Source organism: Physella acuta, unplaced genomic scaffold (assembly GCF_028476545.2).
Source record: "Physella acuta isolate Inbredline_101_S28 unplaced genomic scaffold, ASM2847654v3 ptg000481l, whole genome shotgun sequence".
Classification (NCBI taxonomy): domain Eukaryota; kingdom Metazoa; phylum Mollusca; class Gastropoda; family Physidae; genus Physella; species Physella acuta.
The window spans coordinates 508328-535203 of NW_026732000.1; the positions used below are offsets into that span (position 1 = coordinate 508328).

The 26876-nt window shown below is 35.3% G+C and overlaps 1 protein-coding gene across 1 annotated transcript; it reads right to left on the bottom strand.

Moving 5' to 3' along the window:
• Positions 1-26876, bottom strand: LOC131944105 (uncharacterized). The gene is made up of 14 exons (XM_059304612.1): positions 21901-26876; positions 19367-19460; positions 18535-18583; positions 8991-9174; positions 7401-7531; positions 7196-7261; positions 6321-6425; positions 5739-5841; positions 3683-3949; positions 3373-3542; positions 2858-2977; positions 2609-2738; positions 2327-2504; positions 1-2048 (listed from the first exon to the last, which is right to left on the bottom strand). The coding sequence occupies exons 1-14, from the start codon at positions 26831-26833 to the stop codon at positions 1811-1813; spliced, it is 6768 nt and encodes a 2255-aa protein (XP_059160595.1). The 5' UTR covers positions 26834-26876; the 3' UTR covers positions 1-1810.

Genomic DNA, 26876 nt, shown 5'->3' on the forward strand with positions numbered 1-26876 from the left:
CTGTTGAAAAATAGATGAAATAGATGAAAATAATAAGAGACTATAAGTAATTGCAAACAAAAATTACATTTTTATAAATGTATTTTCAATCAGGTATGTTAAAACAATTATTTGTAGTATATTATGCTTAGTAATAGGGATAGTAATGCAAACCATGCATTTAAATTGAACTGACATGATAACTTTAAAATGTGAATTAGTACTATGTTTAATAACATTTTAAAATATTTTTTAAATACATTTGAAATAATATTGATAATAAAAGAATTACAAAAACGTCTGAAATAATATATTTTATAGAGCAGATTCAAGCATCTAAGGGGTCATCCATAAATGACGTCACACTCGTAGGTGGGAGGGGGGGTCCGTAATTTTGTGACGACGTGTGATGAGGGGGAGGGGGGGGGGGGTCAGATGTTGCGACGTCACATTTTTGCATTATAAAAAAGCAATGTTAGAAAACGAATTTTAGACGTTATTTCGCGTTTTAGATAACTGTTTTAATAAATTGTAATAGTTTAGACAAAATGTTGGGAAAATATCAATGTTTTTAAAAAATTCAACTGCAATTTTGAGGGGGGTTGTAGGTTGAGGTGTGACGTCATTTTAGGGGGGGTCTAGCTTTTTGTGACGAAGTGTGACGGAGGGGAGGGGGGGAGGTAAAAATCGTCAAAAAAGCGTGACGTCATTTATGGATGATCCCTAAGCAAGACCTAAACAACATGTGTTTTAATATATAACATCAAGCTATAGTACTTGCTCTGTTCTTCATGTGATAATACATAATCTAAAATTAGTAGTATAACATAAATATATAAAATTATTTTTTTATAATCTTAACTGTATTTGATTTACATAGTTGCAAAGCAGTTGGATTGCTATAGTATATTACTATATTCATAAGTATGTATAAAGTGCATTAAAAAGTACATAACAAAATAAAAGATATTTTCATTAAGAAAAGTGAAGTTATCCTTTCTTAACTGAAGTACCGTGTGGCAGTTTCAGTGACATTGGCATAAAAAAAGATGAAGTGTTTAGCACTATGTCCATTCACCAATACGTTTTATATGATGAGTCACGGCTGGCAGGAATCAAGCCAGTGGTTGGAAATCGTAAAACACAAAACATCTAAAACCAACACATATGTGCTACAACATTTTTTTTTGTAAAAAAAAAGATATTTTACAAAATAAAGCTAACGATCGGATCCTTTCTAAAACGTTTACTTAAAAACATTGTTCTAGAAAATAAATATATATAAATGTAATTTATTTTTCTTTAATCATCTCTAAGAGAGTAAAATTTATAGTATGTAATTGAAGTCCTGGCTAATAAACATTCTTAAGATGCGAAAACAAAATTATGCTTTTGTAGCTAAAAGTATAGTTTATTAGGATTGAAAAACACAGTGGTGAAAATTGAAACTTTTGATACTAGTTTTCAACATGAAGTGATTGTTTTGGTGTTAATGTATACATTCGCAGAGGTACTGTTTTATTTGCTATTTTAGTTGCAAAATGTGGCTAACATAATTTCACAAGGATGTTTACTATAGATATATTTATGAAGAGACATATTTGAAAAATGGATAGTTATTAATTTATATTTTGAATGGATAATTTTAAATACGAATTTGCATTTACTACACACATTTAACAATTTTATCTTGTTTAAGGCTTATTAAAAGATTTATTTTATATCTTTAAGACTGTTCATATCCACGAACTACGCAAGCTTTTATTTTTTTACACCCACTGGTAATAAGTGTTTGTAGTAATAAACATGTGTTGTTCAATGGAGTCATCATTTATAAACTGCCTGTTATAAACGGATCTTCTCTCAATAAATCTTCTGCAGATGGTCTTTGTTCTGCTTCAGGTGTAAATGTCTTTTCTAAAAAATCTCTCAGGTTTTTTGACGCTGTGATTGACAGCTCATACTTTGGTCTCTGCAGCATAGCGATTTTAAAAAGTACATTGGCTGATGTCGTTGTTGAGTTTGGTGGTGATCCAGTTATCATCTCTACAACTGTACTTCCAACACTCCTGGGCAAATTTTAAAATGTGTTATTATATACCCTACATTACACAAATGGGATATAGAAAAATATATTTGTGCACAATGAAAATAAATAGTTGAGAATACATATCTGTTTAGGTTACGATGACAACAATAATAATTGTTTGTGAAGCTTAGGTATAAAAATAATACATTTGGATGTTCTTAAAACAAGCAATGCATTATAGATTTTAGAATTGTTTTTTTTTATTTTTTTATTAAAACCTATATTAACTTCAGTATTATTTAAATAAAATATTCTCACCAAATGTCCAAGCTACTACCATGTTTAAATATTCTCCCTTCAGGGCAGTTAATCATCTCTGGTGCCATATATCGAGTTGTGCCCCTTTCTGCTTCTACACCTTCTTCGTTAAGTATTGTCGACAGCCCAAAGTCTGTTAGTTTAATGTTTGACTCATCCACCATTAGAATATTAGTACCTATAAAAATTTAATTATTTGTTCCATAAATAGTTAAATTCGATCTTTATAATATGTGCACATGTATTAGAAGTATTAGAAAGAATATGAATATTTGGTAATACCTTTGATGTCCAAATGCAAGATGTTGTTTTCATGTAGGTACTTCACGCCTTCCAGAATTTGAATTGTAAACCGTCTTGTCAAACATTCATTGAGTCTTGTGTGTTGTTTGATGAACGTGGAGAGAGTGCCCTGGAAATAAAACACAAACATTCTCAGCGAAAATCAACTGACATTATAATACAGTTTTAATTTTCTTACGTGAGTATCGAATAATACAGTGGTTATTTAATAAAGAAATATTGTTTTACCATTTTTATGTACTCCAGAAATAAGATAATATCATTTTCTTTCTTGAGATACCCATGAAACTGGACGATATTTTTGTGTTTCAGTTTAATTAATATCGAAGCCTCTGATTGTAAGCTCTCCTAATAAAAATAAATACATATGTGTACATTTGTAAATATACACGTGCTTGTGGTCATGTATATATATATATATATATATATATATATATATATATATATATATATATATATATATATATATATATATATATATATATATATATATATATATATATATATATATATATATATATATATATATATATATATATATATATATATATATATATACGATGTATATCAGAGAAGTTATTAGAAATAAAATAAATAATTTCTAATATTAAACTTTGTGAAATTAGAGAATCGACTTTTTAATGATATGCTACATGTTTACAAGAAACATCACTGCTTTATCATTTTAAAATTTAGCGTAACAAATTTCTAACGCATGTCATCATATGATCGCCCCTACGTACCATCCACTTCTTTTGGTTATTTGGGTCTGCGTGTGTTTTCTTGGCAACAAATTTTTCATCCTCTGGTTGATCAACATCAACAACAAGATGGACGCTACCAAAACCTCCTTGACCTAACGGCTTTGGTTTAATTTCAAATTTCTTGGGGAACTCATCAGACAGCACAATATCTACAGGTATTAAAATATCATGTCTATCACAAATAAACCTTAGACACTCGACAATTAATAAATATTCATTATAATATCATAAGATGATGTTAATTAAATTGGTAATATACTAGCTAAACACAACAGATATTATAATTAACCTGTTTTAGATGGCAATATTCCTGTTGCACGTCCAGCTCTCCAAAATATTGAATGTACGTTAGCAGAAAGATCCCCATTATGGCTGTTTATTAATTTTATTAACATGTCAATTAATTCTTCATCTAAGATAATTTTCTCACTTCCCTCTTTATTTCTACTTAGTTCTCTCAAACATTGTGTTGTAAATATTTGTTCAACATCAGCAGCATGTGTTAGTGATTCTTTTAGTTGTGGATACAGGTGAAGCAACAACTGAACAGATTTAGCTAAAAGTAGAAAAAAGCAATTATGATTACCTCATTCAACTCGTCGTCATTTTGCTCTAAGATTTTAGCCAGCCCTTGAAGCACCTCAGATCGTGAATATCCATGAAGTATTTTTTTCTTTGTAACATATTGCATTAAAGTTTCTTGCTAAGAACGTTTTGTTTTTCCTGTTTTAACTTATTTAATACGCACATTGTACAAATGCAGTATTTTAAAAAGATAGCATTCATACGGAAGAGATAACTAAGGTAAAGTTGGTATTAAGACACTTTCTATATTAATTAAAGCGCCGATGTAGGGTAACCTGGAGTAATTCCACAAACTGGGTAATTCCACATCCTATACACTGAATTTCTTTTTTACTCTCTCGTATACGAAGTATAGAGAAAGTCTTGTATATGTGCAAAGAAATAAATCGAGATTTGTGCAAATCTCGACGTTTTACCTCTCCATGAGTCGGAAAAACATAATTTTTCAATCTTGCCCGTATGTCTGGGTGTATATGTGTGTATGTGTGTCTGTAAACACGGTAACTTGAGTAACGTTACAGCTAGGTGGATGATATTTCATATATAGGTTTTTATATCAACTTTCTAGTAACCAGAAGTGGCACTTATTTTACGTTCAATTTTTTCAAAAGCTTATAACTTGAGTACTGTTTGAGATGGATAAATATAATTTCACTTGTAGGTAAAACATCCACGTTTATATATTCCTTCTTCTTCTTCTTCTTCTTCGTTCTTAATTATAAGTGTTGAAGGGGATCGAGATTTATCTGCCTGTGGGTTTTAAATCGAGACTTTGTTCAAATTTATCAACCATGAGCTTTTTGCCGACTCGACCACGCCTCCAACACAATTAAGCGTTACGTGTCAACTGGTTATGCGCCATTGACTCCGATTTCAGCCTGCTTTTCTTTTTGGATTTGCTTCCATAGCCTTTGTCCAACCAAGAACAAACTACAAGGTTTTGGAGTTGTCTCTCCTAGAAGAGTGGATGTCCCCAGCTAACGAGCCTCACCTGCCCGAGGGTTCGAATTCGTGACTTTTCGGTTTAGCAACCATGAGCTTTACCGACTAGACCACGCCGACCACTATATCTTCCTTCAAAATTTGAGTAATTTATGTTGACCGGGAGTAGTAAGTAATAACTCCTCATTTTTTGTTATGCTCGTTCATTCACTACTAGTGGGAATCGCAAATAAACTTACTCTGTTATCGACTCCTTAAAAAACACATATGAACTTTTAAAGTATTAATATTAGTCTTCACTATTATACACGTATTGTTTGCCATTCACTTGGTTCGCAATTTTTTCTCCATAAGATACTATTCTATTAATAAAAGTTAAAGTAATTAACAATGGATTAAAAATCATGCCTATATCCCGAGTTGACATCCCCCGGAGTGTTATATAATAATAATCGAGATCACTCCCGGTTTATTTTATGTTTAATTTAATTTTTTGCTTGTTTTTACCCTTGCTGGTTAATTGACTTTTATTGACATTATTTTTTTTCCTAAATTAGTTTTATCTGGGGAAAATGAATGTGTGTAATAAGATACAACTTCCTGTCGAAGTCAAAAACTCATTTATACAAGTATATCTGTTTATAACCTAATTACTATTTATAGTCAACGTTGGTGTTAATTTAATGATAAGAATATAGACTTTAAGACAGATATGTGTACAAATAATATCATGAGCCTATTTTTTACACCATGTGTAATAGTTAAGTAAATCAATACAATCCATTTAAAATGTTACACAAAACAGTTTAAATCATTACTTTTTGCCTCCGTATCTGTGGTAGAATCGTCTTCTATAAGCAATAGCATAAGTGTTGCTATCAGTGATATGGCTTCTTCTTTAAACTCCATGTTTTTAATTACCTAGTGAACATTAACATTCATTAGATTTTATAAAGGGATGTTAATTTAAAAGGATAAACGTAGTCTGTTGTAGTATTTAAAATTAAAATATTTAGTACTTTCAAATGTAATTTAAATTTTATTCAACAATTAGTAAAAAAAATATGAATTACACAAGATACACTAGCTGGTTGAAAGGTGGAAGTGAAGAGCACTTGTTTAGTAAGGTAGCAAAATAGTATAAGTGAGGAGAGCTCTAACTCAGCTATCTTTACTTTCCCTAACCTGAATCAGGTACCAATCAGAGAGCCGGGTGGCCTAATGAACGTCCTGTAAGCTAGCAGAAGAAAATAAATTAGAAGGATGAGAGGACGCCTGATATACAGGGGACCGTTGGGAAACTCTAGGTGCCCATCCGTGCTCTACTGGTGGAGCCCCGGATTCAGTCAACGATTATACTAGTCCACCGTTTGAAAAAGTGTGTTTTGCCATTTACTTACATCGTATGTATTGTTTACTGAGAAAAATTTCTTCGCTTCCTTCCTTCTGGCAATGTTATATAAAATGCCAACAACTCGACGAATGATCCACTTAGATTGGGAGTTCTGTAATTTTAAACATTGACATTAATTATAATTTTTTGCCATCACAGCTAATGGTTTGAATAGAAGTTGATGTATCTCAAGTCAGCAGATCATGATTTAGTCATGTGACAATAGAAATCAATTATAACAACAAATTGTTGTCGGAGAAATAAACGAAGAAGACAATATACTGTTGGGCATCATCAGTACATTATCAGTAAAAGTATAATTCAACGAAATGACAGTCTAACTCATATTTTATGCAATTTTGGAAAACGACAACAACAAAAAATAACACAATGCATTCCTATTGACGGAATTAGTGGAATCCGACTTTGGAGCGAGGGTTGCAGATGTGTTTCATATATAGGTCATCTCGGTATGTGTGCGTGTACATGATATAACAATACACACACTTATTAAACATCTGACTGCTCTCTCTTTAGTTAAACTGGGTTTTGACAAGAATTAGTTAAACTAGAATGTAAAGAGTTGTCTTAAAGTAAATCTGTGCTCTGATCTCGGCAAATAAATTACATGTGTTCTTAAAGCAAACTTTATACCATACACGTAAATTAATAAATAACCATTAATCTGAAAATATTAGGTAATAAAAAAATAAGGATTTATGTAATTAAATTTTATTGTGAAACTTAGGTATTTGCCTTACTTTCATTCATCAATAAAAGCAAAAAAAAAATGTAAAAGAAATAACTAGGTATGTTATGAATAGAAATAAAAGCAAATTACTAAGTGCGTATTTAAAAAATGCTATCAATAAATTACTATACCTGCACGTTTTTATGAGAGATGAGGATATCTGTATATGCCTTTACAGCGTCCTTCTCGGCCAAAATCTACAATTATATATTAAATGAACTTCTAAAGAACAACTCTCTTTTTGTTTTGTCCAATTAACATAACATTTCTTTTTAACTATGTAACTCTGTTGTTTAATATAAATTTAAAAAAAAAAACTGATCGTGCAATAATTACCAAAGCAAACTCTGCACTTTCATGACTACCGACCATCAACAGACTCATCGTATCACGAATTAAAGACAAACTAAAACCTGGTGCTGTTGTTTCCAGAAGATTTTTATCTTTTAAACATCTCGTTGTTATATCTGTAACAATAATGTATCAAGAAAGTGCTTCATTTTTTTTTTTACTTTTATTAATTTCTTAGTCTGATTTTGATCGTTTAACCATTGAGTTAAAATTATTTATTATGTTATAATCCATAAATTCTAATTTTAGTTTTCAGTGGAGTGTACGCCACTGAACGAAGTACTAGTGTAATTATAGGTGTTATTGTAGGGATATAGATTGAAATAGGGATATTTGTCTGTTTATAAATATGTTTGAGTTTCGGTTCCAGTCAAATATGTCATATGGCCACTTATAAATGCCTGAATGTAAAACTACTTCATGAACCAACACAAATTCATGCATAAATTTAGCTCATAACTGCTATGCGACTACTTTAAACATTTTGAAAATGTTTTATTTAAGTCAGAGAATAAATGATGCTTAAAAGCGAGGTCAGATACTTGGGTTAGGGTTTGAGAATTTCTGTCTAGACAGGAACCATATTGACACGGGACATTTTGTCAGGAGTCCTGATGACAGAAGCCTATTTGTCGTGAGTCTAATTGACGGGGTCTGTTACGTCCCTTACATGTCCCTTGCTTGTGTGTAAGTGTTGTGTGCTGGAACGACAGGTACCCTCCCTTTGGTGTATAGTTGTATCCCTTGGTTGAGTGTGTTTACATGGAGCGAGAGGTGTTCACGTCAGGTGTGTCAGGTGACAGGTGTCAGAGCGTGTGCTAGTGTGTGAATCAGTTAGTTGTAGTGTGGCTGTGGACGTCGAACGTGGTGTTGAGTATTGTTATTTATGTTGTACACCCCATTTGATCTTTTATTATTTATTACTGTATATATATATATATATATATATATATATATAAATATATATATATATATATATATATATATATATATATATATATATATATATATATATATTAAATATCTTATTATTATTATTATATTTATAGAAGGTTAGTGTTATCTACTGTTGTATACGTTGTATTTGTCTGTTGCTATATATACCCCTAGACAGAAGAACCCAACAGAGTCCATTTCTTACTGGCGTTTTGACGGATCGGCTATACGGGGCTATACGGGGCTATTTCGTCGGGGCCATTTTGATAATAAAACGTTACATCATAAATGTTGCATATAAAAGGGATAAATTTGAAATTTAGATTTGCTGTCATCAATAAAACATTAGTTATTTTACCAAGTCAAATAAACCGGAATCTGTCTAGTGCTATATGTTTTTCACACAATATTTCATCTTCAACATAGTAACTTAATTAACTTAATTAACATACAAGTAGCAACAGTCAGTGACTTTACATACAAGTAGCAACACAGTCATTGACTTTACATACAAGTAGCAACATGCTAGTAACTTCTGCAAGGTTGTAGTGAGGGTCCTAAACATCCGGCTGTTCCATTTGTCAGTCTTGTTACACAGCTTTTACTTAATTAAGACTGCAAGCTGTAAAACTAAATTACCCGCATAGTTAAGATCTAAGAGTAGTGTGAAAAACTTCAGTTCATCTTCCTCATTTAGAGTAGAGTAAATTGTCTTCAAACACCTCTGACATATGAAGAAATGTAATGCGTCGAAGTCTCTCATGTTAGAAAACTCCGACATAACATCCGAAACAAATTCTTGTAAATCATCATAGCTTGGTGTCTGTAGATAAAAACAACATTGTTAACATGGTTGTAGTTACATATGTGTAATATATTGTATCGAATTCTTTATCAAATACATGTAATTCAAGAAAGAGTTGTTAACGAATGAGATCGATAAATACGTCGTATATTTGAGTCTAAAAAGGCAAACTACTCAAGCGCAAATAACAGATCCCATGCAACTGATAATATTCAAATCAAAACGCTTCACGGTCGTTGTCTTACACCGATGTTAATAGCTACTGTTTAAACTCAGATTTCCCTATGATTGGATGTCTTGGAACGAACTTACATATTTGTTATGATAGATTCTAAATATGTATCATGGTGTCTCCACCTCTCCCCCCATCTTGCTAACCCACAGCTAACGGTACACACCTGGAACCTGACTCCAGCGGTAACGTACGCTGACAGGGCCTCGACCTCAGACTGTGGTCGTGAGGGCGGAGCCTGAGTCATGTGACCTGTAGGGTAGGGACGCCACAGTCCGGTCACTCTACCTTCCCTCCCCCCCCTTCGGATGTACACGGGTGTAAATAAGACTTCCATATAGGGTGCAAAAATGAAGTGGCGGCTTAAGTGGCCGAGATCCATCATGAAGAACAACGAATGCCACGCGGCTACTGTAAGACATAAACATTAAATGACCATTCGAAGCTTTATTCATGACAGGTAATGTTTAAAATATTAAAGCAGACACTTTTAATAAAAATTTAAGAACATGAATCGAAAGCTTAAAGTAAAAACTACAAAAAGTTAAAAAAGTTACATTGAACTATTTACAGGACGAGAACCAGAACAACAACCACAAACCAGATACAACACACACACAAAATATATCGGTCTACAGTAATTATAACCCTAAACACTAAGGGAATAAAATCCGACTCTTTACAATTTCATCTTAAAAGGTAATAGCAATGTAAACATAAAGTGATATTTCAACGCCAAGGGTAGACAAAGGTACAGAATATAGTCCAAGTAAAGACAGAACAGTCAGAACCCAGACGGGATCCGAACCTACCATTCCATGCATCAAGTCCTCCATGCATCAAGTCAGGCGTGTAACCGATTCAGCCAATCAGCTTTACAAAAATAAAGCTGTCATGGCCGAGCACTATCAACAACTTGTTCACGGAAGACGCGGGCTGGCGTGACCTCTGAACCCCGAATGGGACTGACCATTAGCCTCATACACACAACAAGGACCATTATTCGACCACACAGGCGACACAAATACAGGGACGACGATACAGACAAATAGTAGCTTCCTTAAATGGGTATAGTGTAAACATGGTGAGGGGTGGAAGCAGGCGTTGTAACTGAAATAGCAATGTAAACAGAAATTAATATTTCAACGCCAAGGGTAGACAAAGGTACAGAATATAGTCCAAGTAAAGACAGAACAGTCAGAACCCAGACGGGATCCCGTGTTTGTGTGTCTGTATGCGTGTGTGTGTGCGTATGTATGTGTGTGTGTGCATGATTGTGTGTGTGGTAACTCTCTCTCTTCTAACTCCGAGGCAACGCTTGCATGTATTAAAATAATTTACAATTAAAGTAGCAAGGACATCCAGAGTGCAAGGAAGCAGAACAAAAATATAATTAACAAACAAACTACATATACAAAAGAGGTGCAGAGACACTCAACATACAGTTGATGAAATGACTTAACTAGCCACGTAGTACGGACATAAATCAAATACATAAACGCATTCGTTTTCAGTACAAGAGATACTTTAAAATCAGAAAAAAAATTCAATTAAAGACACTTTAACATGGAAAATATACAGATAAATATATCAATGAATAAATTAAATGATTTATTTGATCCAGGCAAGGGCAATACACAGCACGTGGACGATAGGTAATGGCTTTTAAATGCACTGAAAAATACTGGCTTTCTTTATAGAAGCATTAGTAAGCAACGTTTAATGAAATTTCGGAACGTTTCTTAAACATTTTTGGTCCAAACACGTTTTCATTTAACATTTGTTTTTACACATTAGAAAATTCTTAGTGATATGATCACAATAACGTGCTTATTTTTTTCTACAATATAAGCTTATGACTACAAATGTTCAGTCTATATTGTTTTTATTTTCACTCCAAGATGAGATGTACTTTTTGTGTTGTGGGTGTATGATCTCTTCATATTGAAAATGTAATATTTAGGGGAGACGTGTAACAGATTGTACTTCGGGTGTATTGTATTTATATTGCATTGGGAGTGAACTTTATTTGGAACGAGAATACCTAGCCAACAGAATGATTGTGTGAGATTAATCATGGTATTCTATGCTTTTGGGTGATCTCGCTCACTGACGTTGTGTGTATGTGTGTGTGGGGGGATGAATAACGCGATATAAAGGGGTACGTACGGTTGAGCGGTGTGCCTCGATAATAAATTTAAGCTGTTACTATATCATTTCGTTTTTGAATTATCCGTGTATTTTGTTGGCGTCTTGTGTTATTCAAGTAGTTCAATGTACTGAACTATTACAACCGTGGAGATCTTATTCATTGTTTCAACCTCAATGGACTATATTTGTAGTAAATAAAATGACAAGTTAAGCTAGAAAATATACTGTTAGAGTTCTACAACGAACCCACAAACACAGGGACGTGGGGAATAACAGGGAAATAATAGATACGGGGTAAAACTTCATGAATTGACAGGGGTATGCCATTTAGAAAAAATATATATCTTGCACAGTATAAAAAGCTAACCTAAGAGTTATTGTCAAAAGTTATTGTGAACAAAGAGTATTACACCAGCGCTTAGTGTCTGACATATAACGGTAAAACTACTATTTTACCGTAATGTGTGCTCTCCCAACCTCTTCATCGCAATATTCCATTACTCACCGCTGTGACCTTTGACCTGTACTTTAGACTGTCAGTCGGATTAAATTTACGATGTGACTGATCTTTGAGTTTGAAAGGCTCTCAGCACGAGTATGTCAGATAGTAAATAAAAGTGTTGTGCACAATCATTCTCTCTTTACGCTTACATAAAATCCTAGAAAAACGAGCAGTTTTAAACCAAAGCCCACTATTCCACACGACAGCAAATCGCCTCGCCTACCGTGCGACAAGTCATTAAGCTCATATCTATAAATATAAGAAAAACACCAAGCTGTAAGTGCGCCTAGCAACCCCCTCTCTTACTCTCTAAGCATATCCCTACCACCCCCACCCCACAGGGTCTGGTGAGCTGTGGTTCACGCTAAATGTTTACACTCGTAGAGCAGGGTTTAGTGAGGGCTATTAGGGGCAGAAAATTAGTTTGAAACGATTTTAAACTTAGGGGAAGTAACTAAGAGGCTGCTTTCACGGGGGGGGGTGGTAGGGTATGGGTTGGGGGTAGGGTAGGGGTTGGGGTTGGGGGAAAGGAGGGTGGGGGATTATCGTCATTAACGACCTACTGATAGTGTTTTAAAGAAAATATTTTCAGTGGCAGCACTGTCGAATTCACAAATTATGAATTACTGAAATGTAGAAAATAAAACAGCTAAATGATACGCCGCGGGTCGGCTCGTATGGTTTAAACTTGACCCCCTCCCCCCCCCCCCTAGATGCTAAATGGCTATTGTTAGCTAACCGCAGCAAGAGGTTTTTGATCTGGCCGAACGCCCTCCACGATCAAGCTGGGTACCAGGCTGTAGGACGACGTCCTGCGTCTTGTTGGTGGGGAAGGAAAGCCCGGTGAGAGCCGACGGAGAAGCGACCGACGTGTAGCGATCAAACCGACACTAAACGAATTGCTACTACCACCATGTGTCGGAGTTTGCTACACTGCGGCCTGCCTGGCTAATGGAAGTCAAACTTCTGAGCCGGTTTCCGTATATAGAGAGAGAGAGTTTAAACTTGTAGGCTACTATTATGTTTTGGTTGCGTATTTAACTTAAGGCAATTTGTTAGACGCTGCTTTGAAAATATAGTTTCACAAAAATTTGTGAACATTGTAACATCACAATATAAAGGACTATTATAATGTATCATAAAGTGAAATCAAATGAGAAATATAAAATGAGAAATATGACAAACATGATAGGCACTTCACTGTCAATATCCTAAATTAGATTTAGTTGCCATTCAGAAGGCAATATGCACTAGAAATACATAAAATATAATAGTTAATGTAATATTAGATATACACAGAATATAACATGGGTTCAGGGGCGGAACTACAGTGCCGCCAGACCCCGCAATGCGGGGGGGCCCAGACCTATTGGGGGCCCAAAAATCCTGGCTAAATTATTTTTAAAAAAATTTTTAAAAAAAATTAGGTGGAGGTCGAGTTATCTTTCTTCTACAGATACAAACAAACACGATAGTCGGCAAACGACTTTGAGAAAAAAGTCGGCACTATTGATGTAGATGTTTATCGTCGCTTTCTTGTCCCCTTCCCTTCCCGACTCTCTCCCCCCCTCCCCCCTACCCCTCACTTCTACCCCTCACCACACCCTTACTCTTACAATAAGATGTAATGCATAGATTAACGAACCGTCTATGAACTGTAAACTGACCACTTCTGCACATTTTGTTAAAGACACTAGTCAGTAGGTGTTCATTTACCTGATGAACAGGGGCGGAACTACAGTCCCGCCAGACCCCGCAATGCGCGGGGGGGGGGAGGCCGTTTAGGGGCCCACGGCTGACCAAATTTTTTAATTTTTTTTATTTTGAATTTAATTTTTGCCTTAATATTTGGTTTGTAGCTGCGGTACGATTATCTTTATTTTACAGTCACTATACCACGCTCTTCCGCAAAAGATAAAATCCATTACACAAACTACAGTGTAAAATATAGGCAACTCTTCAAATTTTGAATGACTTCTTTGACTCGTTGCCCCCCCCCCTCCCTTTGATAGCTAAATAGAGGACACGTAACTGTTTGACCGATCCTCCAAAGTGTACTGTGGCGGATGGGGCAGGGGATGGGGACCAAAAAGGAGGTTAAAAAATTGTTGACAAATTCTTTACATATTTAAAACAGTTATTTATAGTTGTATTTTTTAACCATCGTCAAGGCCGAGTTCTATTTCCCTACAATCAAACACACGCTGTCGCCGGCAAAATTCTTTTTAAAAAAACAACAAAGTCCATAGCACGAAAAGCCGCTACATATGAAGTGGGCTTTCAATACTTTCATGATGCGCGGTTCTTACTTGCGGCATTGGTAGGGGACCCGAAATCCATTGTACATTTTTCAAAGTTAATATGTGTTTGTGATAGTGGTTGAATTTGTATCCTGTACTATCTTGTATCGTACAAATAATTTAAAAAAATAATATAATACTAGAAACTTCAGTTTTATATACGTTTACTTGTTTTTGATTTTACAAGAAATATAGTAAACTTGTAAGGCCTATACTTCAAATTATCTCCCCTGAGTAAGTTTTACAATGGGCGATGCTGACGTACATAGATCAAGGCGTTTTGTTGTCCCTTTCAAGTTTTTTCCCGAGCCGACCCCTATCCCATCCCTCTTTCTCAACCTCACAAGTATCGAGGAGATAAGTGTATCGTTTATAAACTACTTCCTAACCGTACGATTTACCACTTCAGCACATTTTGTCAGACACTAGACAGCACTAGATCTAGTCAACACATATTAATTTACTTTCATAGTATTAGGCACATCTAATTCACAAAGCAGGGCAGGTAAGATTATTTTTTATATAATTATTTAGAAATTTATTAGAACATTTAGAATTAATTGAAAATTATTAATAGTCATAGAGGTGGGGTGTGTGAGGGTCTGGCTTTTTGTTAATCCCCCCCCCCTCCCCTAAATCAGAAGGTTATCCAACGCGTGACCTGGCCACATACAGTTGTACATGTGAAAAACATTTTTCTCTCTATTATTATTATGCATTACTGCATCATTCACCCAATCGCCATGAAAACTTGGGAAGCTGTTGAGTACAGCCCCGCAAAGGTTTCTGTCATAGGCCTAACATTTGTACATATTTGAGTGGGGACTCCTAACGGAAATATGTGATTTAGCGCCCCGTGATCCTGCATAAGCGGATGAGGTTACTACTTGAATACAACCGGCGTCAGTGTCATCCTGAGCGCATCACATATGAGCAAGTTGGCCCCCACAGACAGTCGTTTAAAAGTTTCCACAACACTAAGAATAAGTCTCGCTACAACACTCGATGACTAAATCTAATTAGGTGTCGCACCAATGTTTCTTCCAGGGTAGACTGTTTTCGGGGGAGGGGAGGGGGGAGCTCTGCCGGAAGAAACAATGTGTCACACCCATCACCCGTGCAGTAATGTAGCGGTAGCTCCAAGAGCCCCGTGACTTCCCTGACACCTGGGCCGTCGCCGAGGGATTTACAGCATGCCTTGGCGTGTCTAGTTGGTAGTGTGGACAAACCCGCGCCCTAAGATCCAAGAAATGAACTGCCGACATTCTTAACATTTAATTCAACTTCTGGAAAACAGGGCACACGGTTAGTAACGTTTTGATGAAAGCCTCAGTTTGGTGTGTTGGACTAGATCTAGATTTAGAAAGGGACCAGCTCGTGTGTTGGAAAACCTCTGATTTATTCGTGTACCAGATGGAATTTTTTTTAAATTGAGAGCGAACCTTGTTTATATATATATATATATATATATATATATATATATATATATATATATATATATATATATATATATATATATATATATATATAGGGGCCCAAAAAAAATTCTTCGGGGGGGGGGGGGGCTTTTTTTCTAGTTCCGCCACTGATACACATGACATGTTGTTGTGATTAGATTTAATTGAATTTTTTTTTTCAAAACCCGATCAGGCCAGAAATGAGTATCCTATCTATGTTCGTATTGTGTTTTTATATATATATATATATATATATATATATATATATATATATATATATATATATATATATATATATATATATATATATATATATATATATATATATATATATATATATATATATATACATATATGGGGGGCCCAAAAAAATTTTTTGCGGGGTGGCCCATTTTTTCTAGTTCCGCCACTGCATGGGTTGTACTAAAATGTTCTCCAAGTCTATATTATACTTACAGTCTGTAATACAATGGTAACTCTGTTTTAATGTTAAATAGCACTTGAAAAAAAAATGAAATTTAGAAACTTGTCCTTTCGCGGCTTTTTAAGGATACAAGATACACATGTTTTCGACTAAAAACAATTTTGCTCATCAAAATTTTTATTTCTTAGTTCAGTACTAATACATTTTATCCATCTAACCCGAGCATTCCGAACTTCTACAGCCCACGGATATTCTTTTATTTGGATGTGAAACAGGGTACACCCCAGCAAATGTTTACTATACAACGCGGAGAGCGGCTATTTTCGAGCGGGTATTACATCATTTATTGCCCGCGGGGAACCATAAACTTTACAGCAATCTAAGGGCCAAGCACTAGTGTTCTAACAATAAGTGGGATAAAAGTTGTTTTCTACAAAGTAAAGTTTGATATCAATCCCCAAATAGGACATGCACGTAAAAGTAATGAATGGGAAAAGATGCATTGATACGGTTGACCAATCATATTATAGTACAGTAAATCAAAATAATTCACGATAGGTGGCAACTAACGACGTGTGCTAGGCAGCCATCTTGTTTCTAGATTAAAAAAATGATCGCCCGTCTTCGTTTGTTTACTTTTTGCATATACTTTTCTGTTTTAAAATTATACAACATTTAGGTTAATTATTAAAACTTTGCCAAGAAGTGCACTGTTTATTGTCATTGGAACACTATTAAACATGGTTTGGTACGCTTTTTACAAAGCTGAAACAAGGCGTCATGGACATGTCTGTCAGTTTGATGAATCTGCTGTCCATCCCCTTTACCCCCATCATCCCCTTCTAGCTATTCAACCAACGGCCAGTTTATAATCATTTTACATCATGCTGTGATAGGTTTGAGCTCATTCATCAGACTTTACATCGGACTGTAAACGACACATGTGTTAATGTGTATGCCCTTCGGTCCGTGAAGGGTGTGCTAGCTACTGATGTAAGTACTAGATGGGATAGCACGGAAATCTAGTGCTTGACCCTATCTACACAGATGTTATTCACGGTTCAATAAACATACGTAATCTATGCCTCATTGGATCACCAGCGGTGGAGGTGTGGGATTGGGGTCGTGTCTAGCCTCAAGCGCTGTACCCAGTAGGCTATCATCATAAGGCAATAAACTTATGTAAGCTACAATTTATGTGGGGATAGTTATTGTATTGAAGTTAGAAGACCGGCTAACAAACAAAACCTCATCTGGTTTGATGCTAGCTGTTCTCAGAATAACACTCGATTGATAGGACGTGTAATACTTAATAGTTATTAATTCATAACCTTTGTATACATATTTTCTGTTTACACAGAAAAATATGCCTAAAACTTACAACATAAATCAGTGCGTACTTAGTCAAATGGTTCTTCCACACATAAAAAGACGTATTTTTTCTCTGTGATCCATAAAAGGAAACGCACAGTGTCTTTTAGTTTTTACCGCACTTCTTTTCTCAACTTTGCATGTTTACTAAAAATAAAACATTCAAATCGCTAAGGCTTTGGAATCCTTTTTCATACAAGACTGAAATATGCCATTTAGCATCATTCCTTCTACAAAACAAAGTTTTTACATTTCTTTCACTACAATACTTTAGGCAATATTGATATTTATGTAGCACCACCCACTAATTTTTGTACATAAATGTACGTAAAATTTGTATTGGAAATTGAGTACGAGCTATCGCAGTAAATATACAGAGACATGTATAGTTTTGATTTAGAAATCTAAATCTTTTATCATCTTTTAAAAATCTTCTACGAAAACAAAGTCATTAGAGGTTTTAAGGTTTTAAAAGGTGTTAGTTTCACACCTTTTCGCGGTTTCCATGGCAACCAGTACTGTTATTGGCGGCTATATATTATTTTTGTGTTATTTTTTTAAATCCTTGCTGTCTATCCTTAAAAACAGAAAATAATAATATGTAGATTATTTAATTTTGAGTAGAAAAATGTATTTATCAAAGTCTTAGAGAGACTAGCCAAGACCCGACTTGCCTTAAAGGCAAAACATATTTTCACTCTGAATTAGACACGCAATCTGAATATCAGTATAACTGATATCTAAGTCTCAATTGAAAATGTTCCCATACAACAAACCAGTTGTCAAATAGCGCATTGACATACATGAACCTAACAACAAATCCACTATTTATGGTGCCATAATAGAGCATGTAATTTCCATCGGTTGTTTTTTTTTTTTTAATTGGATTTTCAACATGTATTTTGTGTTTATGAGTTATATATAAAATAAAAACTACATACCTGTTCATTGTGAGCGAGAACTGCAATCTGTACATAACAATCGAAGGACCTAATTTATAAAACAATATATATAGACATAGTAAATGCAATATGATTAAACTGACTACTTATATGTTTCTGTGTTTGTTTCTTTTTTTTAATCGATATGCTGAAAAACTATTTAGGTACTTGATTGGCATTATGTGAAAAGAGGGATGTAGTGATGTATATAAAGAGACACAAAGATACACCTGACATATTGATACATTGAACATATCTTTGCAAAGTTTTCCAATTTAGAACAATACACATTATGTTTAAAATCAAGGTATAATGTCATTACGACCCTGATCATGAAGGTAATATTGATCATGATCCTTCTCGAGATTGGCCTAAATTTGATGTCGACAGTGGAGTAAAATTAAGCTTGATCATTTTGTTGGACAATAGATAATCAGTTAATGATCAGATGGTGATATAGTGATATTGGTAAGGACAATGTCGTGCTCCCAGATTGAATACGGTTGCTTGTCAGGATGAACGGGTTAATCTCGTGGTATTTGTGAATTGATACATTTATAGTAGACCCAATTGACAGTAGGATTAAGGGTTTGTTTGTCTGTGTGTACCTTATTTGTGAGAAAATATACATATTTTTAATTCTGTCTTTAGAGTGTAGTGAAATTCATGTAGGGCTATTTAACGTTTATGAGGCGATGTATATAATTTATAATTTTAGTTATTTTGCATATTTAATTTTTGAGACTTTATTTAATAGTAAATTATAATTTAAATGTAGCTTTACAAATGAAAATGTCCAGACATCTTACTTTAAACAATACAAATTACTTACTTCTTAAAATTCTTGAATTTTATATTGTTTAGTTCACTGACTGTTGAGTCGCTCAGTTGTGTTTTGGTGTCATTTTGTACATCTTGTTTTAATGCTAGGTATTTGATACGACACATGACTTATTAATATATTTCTATGTAGAATACACATTTAAATTTTGAAATTATATTCTCCAAATTTAAATACCAAACTATACTGTTAGCTTGATGATAAGCAAATCGTTATAAACAATTGTATCTGTCTAAAATTGTCCTAACCTTGTCGAATAATTTATATATGCAATCGTTTAAGTTTGGATATCGCCGTTAACACTCCAGTTAGTATACATACACGTTTATGACACAAACTTTATTAGTCATCATGACATTGAGAAGTGGGACATGCAAAAGAAGAACTTGGACAGTAATGTCATTTTTTAAAAACAATAGATGGTTTGTAGTTTCAATAAACACTATGTAGGATACATACTTGACTGTAAAAATGAAACTATTTCATTAAAATAACAACTTAATATGATATACTAAAGGGCTTGAGTGTGTAATGTACATGGTGTCTCACTTCTCACCAAAGCTAGTTTGTGAAATAGCAATATAAACATAAAGTGATATTTCAACGCCAAGGGTAGACAAAGCGAAGGTACAGAAAATAGTCCAAGTAAAGACAGAACAGACAGACCCGACGGGTTCCGAACCTACCATTCCACACGGCACCAAATCGCCTCGCCTTCCATGCCTCAAGTCAGACGTGTAACCGACGATACAGACAAATAGTAGCTTCCTTGAATGGGTATACTGTAAACCTGGTATCGTCGTCCCTATACTTGTGTCGCTTGTCTGGTCGAATAATAGTCCTTGTTGTGTTTATGAGGCTAGCGGTCAGACCCTTTAGGGTTCAGAGGTCACGCCAGCCCGCGTCTTCCGTGTCACATGCTATGATAGTGGTCTGCCAAGAAAGCTCTATTTTTTGTAGAGCTGATTGGTAGAATCGGTTACACGTCTGACTTGAGGCATGGAAGGCGAGGCGATTTGGTGCCGTGTGGAATGGTAGGTTCGGAACCCGTCGGGTCTGTCTGTTCTGTCTTTACTTGGACTATATTCTGTACCTTTGTCTACCCTTGGCGTTGAAATATCACTTTATGTTTATATTGCTATTTCAGTTACAACGCCTGCTTACACCCCTTACCATGTTTACAGCTAGTTTGTGGCATAGTATTTGCTATAAATCTTAGTTGTTAATAAGCACAAAACGTACACGAATAATGTAATTACATTATTAAAGAACGTACTCTAATAAAAGGATCGGAAAGAGGACACAAATGTTCACCGTGTTTAAAGGATTGTAAATATACAAAAAAAATGTTAGGCACTTCTCTGTGCAAATCAAACTAACAATCAGCTGAAGCTGGAAATAAGTTATTAAAAGAGATGTGTCTTTAGTTTCATGTTTAATGCGGATACATCAACATTTTGCTGCACAGATTCCGAAATTTGAAGAGTCCCAATTCTCCATGGTCCCACTACTCTACCTTATATATCCACTAGCTCATACCCGTGCTTCGCTACGGTATGATGCTCCGGAATAAAAGTATTAAATGATAGAAAATAATAGTACTTTATTTAAAACAGCTGCACGTTTGAAATTCTTGTAAAATAAACATTTATTTCTCAATAGTAGGTATTACAAAGCAGGGGAAGTTTTAGAGAAAGCACAACAACACACACGATACCATAACCCCCAAACCAAACCCCACACCATCAACCCACCTCCACTACATTTCCACCTCCGGTTTCGATTATACAGTGATGTACGAGGCGATATATCTTTAAATATCCGGGTTAAGAGAAACATAAATGCATTAAACACTATAGAGATTATAACTTTGATTTAATAATACGGTATTGTTTGCAGATTTGCATCAAACTGTTACATTCTCATATAGATATAACCGAAAACTTTAAGGTGCTGAGCATGTTCGTATGCAATTTGGTCTACATTGTGTATGTGTGTGATGTATGTGGGTGGTTGACTGAGGGTTTTAATGTCTATGTAGTAGAGTAAAAGTAAAGTTCACTTTAATAACTGACGTTCTTTGGGGCAAGTGAAATGATACCTAACACACAATAGGAAAATTCATCGCACCTAGGCATAAAGCTAAAGACACTATCTCTTTAAATACTTAACTGATACTTAACTGATAGAGGTATGATAACATACAAACGTTTCAAAAATATATTAAATGTACTGCTTACCTTGTAAAATAAATTTACAAAAACGTTTTAACTGGAATTTAAAATTCAGTTCTCTACAATTTTCGTCGACAAAAATAGACATTTTTTCCAATGTATTATAGAGTTTGTTTTCAAAAGCTTGTAATAATATATCTAATAAATAAATAGCGATGTATTTTCTAAGATATTTTTTATTAGCCACATAAGTATTCCTATTAATTGGTATTGGACTTAAATCGCTTGATTTTTCAGTTACTTGTATTAGAAGAACTTTTTTAAGCAATAAATGTAGAATGTTATCATGACCTTTTTTTAAAGCAAACATTAAAGCATCCCTTCCATATATATCCACTCTTTTAAAATCAGCACCGTTGTTGATAAGCAACTCTACTACTTTTTCATGTCCTTCATTTGATGCAATCATTAAAGCATCCAATTCATCTGGTTGAACACGTTTAATATCTACACCGCCGTTGATAAGTAACTCTACTGTTTTGTAATGTCCATTCCCTGAAGCATGCATTAAAGCATCCCATCCATATGTATCCACTCTTTTAAAATCAGCACCGCTGTTGATAAGCAACTCTACTACTTTTTCATGTCCATTGCTTGATGCAATCATTAAAGCATCAGATCCTCTATTGGTTACATGATTAATATCAGCCCCGCCGTTGATAAGTAGCTCTACTACTTTGTCATGTCCATTCTTTGAAGCAAGCATTAAAGCACCCCATCCATCTGCTTTTACACGTTTAATATCAGCCCCGCCGTTGATAAGTAACTCTACAACTATTTCATGTCCATCACTTGATGCAAGCATTAAAGCATCCGATCCTATAATGGTTACATGATTAATATCAGCCCCGCCGTTGATAAGTAACTCTACTATTTTGTAATGTCCATTCACTGAAGCAAGTATTAAAGCATCCCGCCCATCTTTATCCACTCTTTTAAAATCAGCACCACTGCTGATAAGCAACTCTACTACTTTTTCATGTCCATCTCTTGATGCAATCATTAAAGCATCCGATCCTCTATTGGTTACATGATTAATATCAGCCCCACCGTTGATAAGTAGCTCTACTACTTTGTCATGTCCATTCTTTGAAGCAAACATTAAAGAACCCCATCCATCTGCTTTTACACGTTTAATATCAGCCCCGCCGTTGATAAGTAACTCTACTACTTTTTCATGTCCATCACTTGATGCATGCAGTAAAGCCTCCCATCCATCTTTTTCCACTCTTTTAAAATCAGCACCGCAGTTGATTAACAACTCTACTACTTTTTCATGTCCATGTCTTGATGCAATCATTAAAGCATCCCATCCTTTATTGGTTACATTATTAATATCAGCACCGCCGTTGATAAGCAACTCTACTATTTTGTCATGTCCATTTCTTGATGCAATCATTAAAGCATCCGATCCTATATTGGTTACATGATTAATATCAGCCCCGCCGGTGATAAGTAACTCTACTACTTTGTTATGTCCATTCTTTGATGCAATCATTAAAGCATCCCATCCATCGGCTTTAACACGTTTAATATCAGCCCCGCCGTTGATAAGCAACTCTACTACTTTGTCATGTCCATTCTTTGAAGCAAGCATTAAGGCATCCCATCCATATGTATCCACTCTTTTAAAATCAGCACCGCTGTTGATAAGCAACTCTACTACTTTGTCATGTCCATTCTTTGAAGTAAACATTAAAGCATCCCATCCATCTTTACCCACGCGTTTAATATCTGCACCGCCGTTGATAAGTAATTCTACTATTTTGTAATGTCCATACCCTGAAGCAAGTTTTAAAGCATCCCATCCATCTGCTTTTACACGTTTAATATCAGCCCCGCAGTTGATAAGCAACTCTACTACTTTGTCATGTCCATTGCTTGATGCAAGCATATCAGCCCCGCCGTTGATAAGTAACTCTACAACTTTTTCATGTCCATCACTTGATGCAAGCATTAAAGCATCCGATCCTATATTGGTTACATGATTAATATCAACCCCGCCGTTGATAAGTAACTCTACTACTTTGTCATGTCCATTCTTTGAAGCAAGCATTAAAGCATCCCCTCCATCTGCTTTTACACGTTTAATATCAGCCCCGCAGTTGATAAGCAACTCTACTACTTTGTCATGTCCATTGCTTGATGCAATCATTAAAGCATCCACTCCAAATGGTTCAACACGTTTAATATCTGCACCGCCGTTGATAAGTAGCTCTACTATTTTGTAATGTCCATACCCTGAAGCAAGCATTAAAGCATCCCATCCATCTGTATCCACTCTTTTAAAATCAGCACCGCTGTTGATAAGCAACTCCACTACTTTTTCATGTCCATTGCTTGATGCAAGCATTAAAGCATCCCATCCATCTTTACCCACGCCTTTAATATCAGCACCGCCGTTGATAAGTAACTCTACTACTTTGTCATGTCCATTATCTGAAGCAAGCATTAAAGCATCCCATCCATCTTCTTTTACACGTTTAATATCAGCCCCGCCGTTGATAAGTAACTCTACAACTTTTTCATGTCCATGTCTTGATGCAAGCATTAAAGCATCCCACCCATCTGCTTTTACACGTTTAATATCAGCCCCGCCGTTGATAAGTAACTCTACAACTTTTTCATGTCCATCACTTGATGCAAGCATTAAAGCATCCGATCCTATATTGGTTACATGATTAATATCAACCCCGCCGTTGAAAAGTAACTCTACTACTTTGTCATGTTCATTCTTTGAAGCAAGCATTAAAGCATCCCATCCATCTGCTTTTACACGTTTAATATCAGCCCCGCAGTTGATAAGCAACTCTACTACTTTTTCATGTCCATTGCTTGATGCAAGCATTAAAGCATCCCATCCATATGTATCCACTCTTTTAAAATCAGCCCCGCAGTTGATAAGTAACTCTACTACTTTGTCATGTCCATTATCTGAAGCAAGCATTAAAGCATCCCATCCATCTTCTTTTACATGTTTAATATCAGCCCCGCCGTTGATAAGTAACTCTACAACTTTTTCATGTCCATGTCTTGATGCAAGCTTTAAAGCATCCCATCCATCTGCTTTTACACGTTTAATATCAGCCCCGCCGTTGATAAGTAACTCTACAACTTTTTCATGTCCATCACTTGATGCAAGCATTAAAGCATCCGATCCTATATTGGTTACATGATTAATATCTACCCCGCCGTTGATAAGTAACTCTACTACTTTGTCATGTCCATTCTTTGAAGCAAGCATTAAAGCATCCCATCCATCTGCTTTTACACGTTTAATATCAGCCCCGCTGTTGATAAGCAACTCTACTACTTTTTCATGTCCATTTCTTGATGCAATCATTAAAGCATCCACTCCAACTGGTTCAACACGTTTAATATCTGCACCGCCGTTGATAAGTAGCTCTACTATTTTGTAATGTCCATACCCTGAAGCAAGCATTAAAGCATCCCATCCATCTGTATCCACTCTTTTAAGATCAGCACCGCTGTTGATAATCAACTCTACTACTTTTTCATGTCCATTGTTTGATGCAAGCATTAAAGCATCCCATCCATCTGTAACCACTCTTTTAAAATCAGCACCGCTGTTGATAAGCAACTCTACTACTTTTTCATGTCCATTGCTTGATGCAAGCATTAAAGCATCCCATCCATCTGTAACCACTCTTTTAAAATCAGCACCGCTGTTGATAATCAACTCTACTACTTTTTCATGTCCATTGCTTGATGCAAGCATTAAAGCATCCCATCCATATGTATCCACTCTTTTAAAATCAGCCCCGCAGTTGATAAGTAACTCTACTACTTTGTCATGTCCATTATCTGAAGCAAGCATTAAAGCATCCCATCCATCTTCTTTTACACGTTTAATATCAGCCCCGCCGTTGATAAATAACTCTACAACTTTTTCATGTCCATTAATTGATGCAAGCATTAAAGCATCCCATCCATCTTTACCCACGCCTTTAATATCTGCACCGCCGTTGATAAGTAACTCTACTACTTTGTCATGTCCATCACTTGATGCAAGCATTAAAGCATCCCATCCATATGTATCCACTCTTTTAAAATCAGCACCGCTATTGATAAGCAACTCTACTACTTTGTCATGTCCATCATTTGATGCAAGCATTAATGCATCCCGTCCATCTTTATCCACTCTTTTAAAATCAGCACCGTTGTTGATAAGCAACTCTACTACTTTTTCATGTCTATGTCTTGATGCAAGCATTAAAGCATCCGATCCTATATTGGTTACATGATTAACATCAGCCCCGCAGTTGATAAGTAACTCTACTACTTTGTCATGTCCATACCCTGAAGCAAGTTTCAAAGCATCCCATCCATCTGTATCCACTCTTTTAAAATCAGCACCGCTGTTGATAAGCAACTCTACTACTTTTTCATGTCCATCATTTGATGAAAGCATTAAAGCATCCCATCCATTTTCATCAACTCTTTTAAAATCAGCACCGATGTTGATAAGCAACTCTACTACTTTTTCATGTCCATCTCTTGATGCAATCATTAAAGCATCCGATCCTCTATTGGTTACATGATAAATATCAACCCCGCCGTTGATAAGTAACTCTACTACTTTGTCATGTTCATTCTTTGAAGCAAGCATTAAAGCATCCCATCCATCTGCTTTTACACGTTTAATATCAGCCCCGCAGTTGATAAGCAACTCTACTACTTTTTCATGTCCATTGCTTGATGCAAGCATTAAAGCATCCCATCCATATGTATCCACTCTTTTAAAATCAGCCCCGCAGTTGATAAGTAACTCTACTACTTTGTCATGTCCATTATCTGAAGCAAGCATTAAAGCATCCCATCCATCTTCTTTTACATGTTTAATATCAGCCCCGCCGTTGATAAGTAACTCTACAACTTTTTCATGTCCATGTCTTGATGCAAGCTTTAAAGCATCCCATCCATCTGCTTTTACACGTTTAATATCAGCCCCGCCGTTGATAAGTAACTCTACAACTTTTTCATGTCCATCACTTGATGCAAGCATTAAAGCATCCGATCCTATATTGGTTACATGATTAATATCTACCCCGCCGTTGATAAGTAACTCTACTACTTTGTCATGTCCATTCTTTGAAGCAAGCATTAAAGCATCCCATCCATCTGCTTTTACACGTTTAATATCAGCCCCGCTGTTGATAAGCAACTCTACTACTTTTTCATGTCCATTGCTTGATGCAATCATTAAAGCATCCACTCCAACTGGTTCAACACGTTTAATATCTGCA

What these genes read in the sequence shown, in the direction of transcription:
- LOC131944105 (XM_059304612.1), bottom strand. Translation starts at nt 26,833, where the DNA reads ATGATTGCATCAAGCAATGGACATGAAAAAGTAGTAGAGTTGCTTATC. An exon ending in TTCTCGCTCACAATGAACAG is followed by an intron (nt 9,175 to 18,534) that starts GTATGTAGTTTT and finishes TTTTATCTACAG; the next exon opens with ACACCAAGCTATGATGATTT. An exon ending in CTTGCATTTGGACATCAAAG is followed by an intron (nt 2,505 to 2,608) that starts GTATTACCAAAT and finishes AAATTTTTATAG; the next exon opens with GTACTAATATTCTAATGGTG.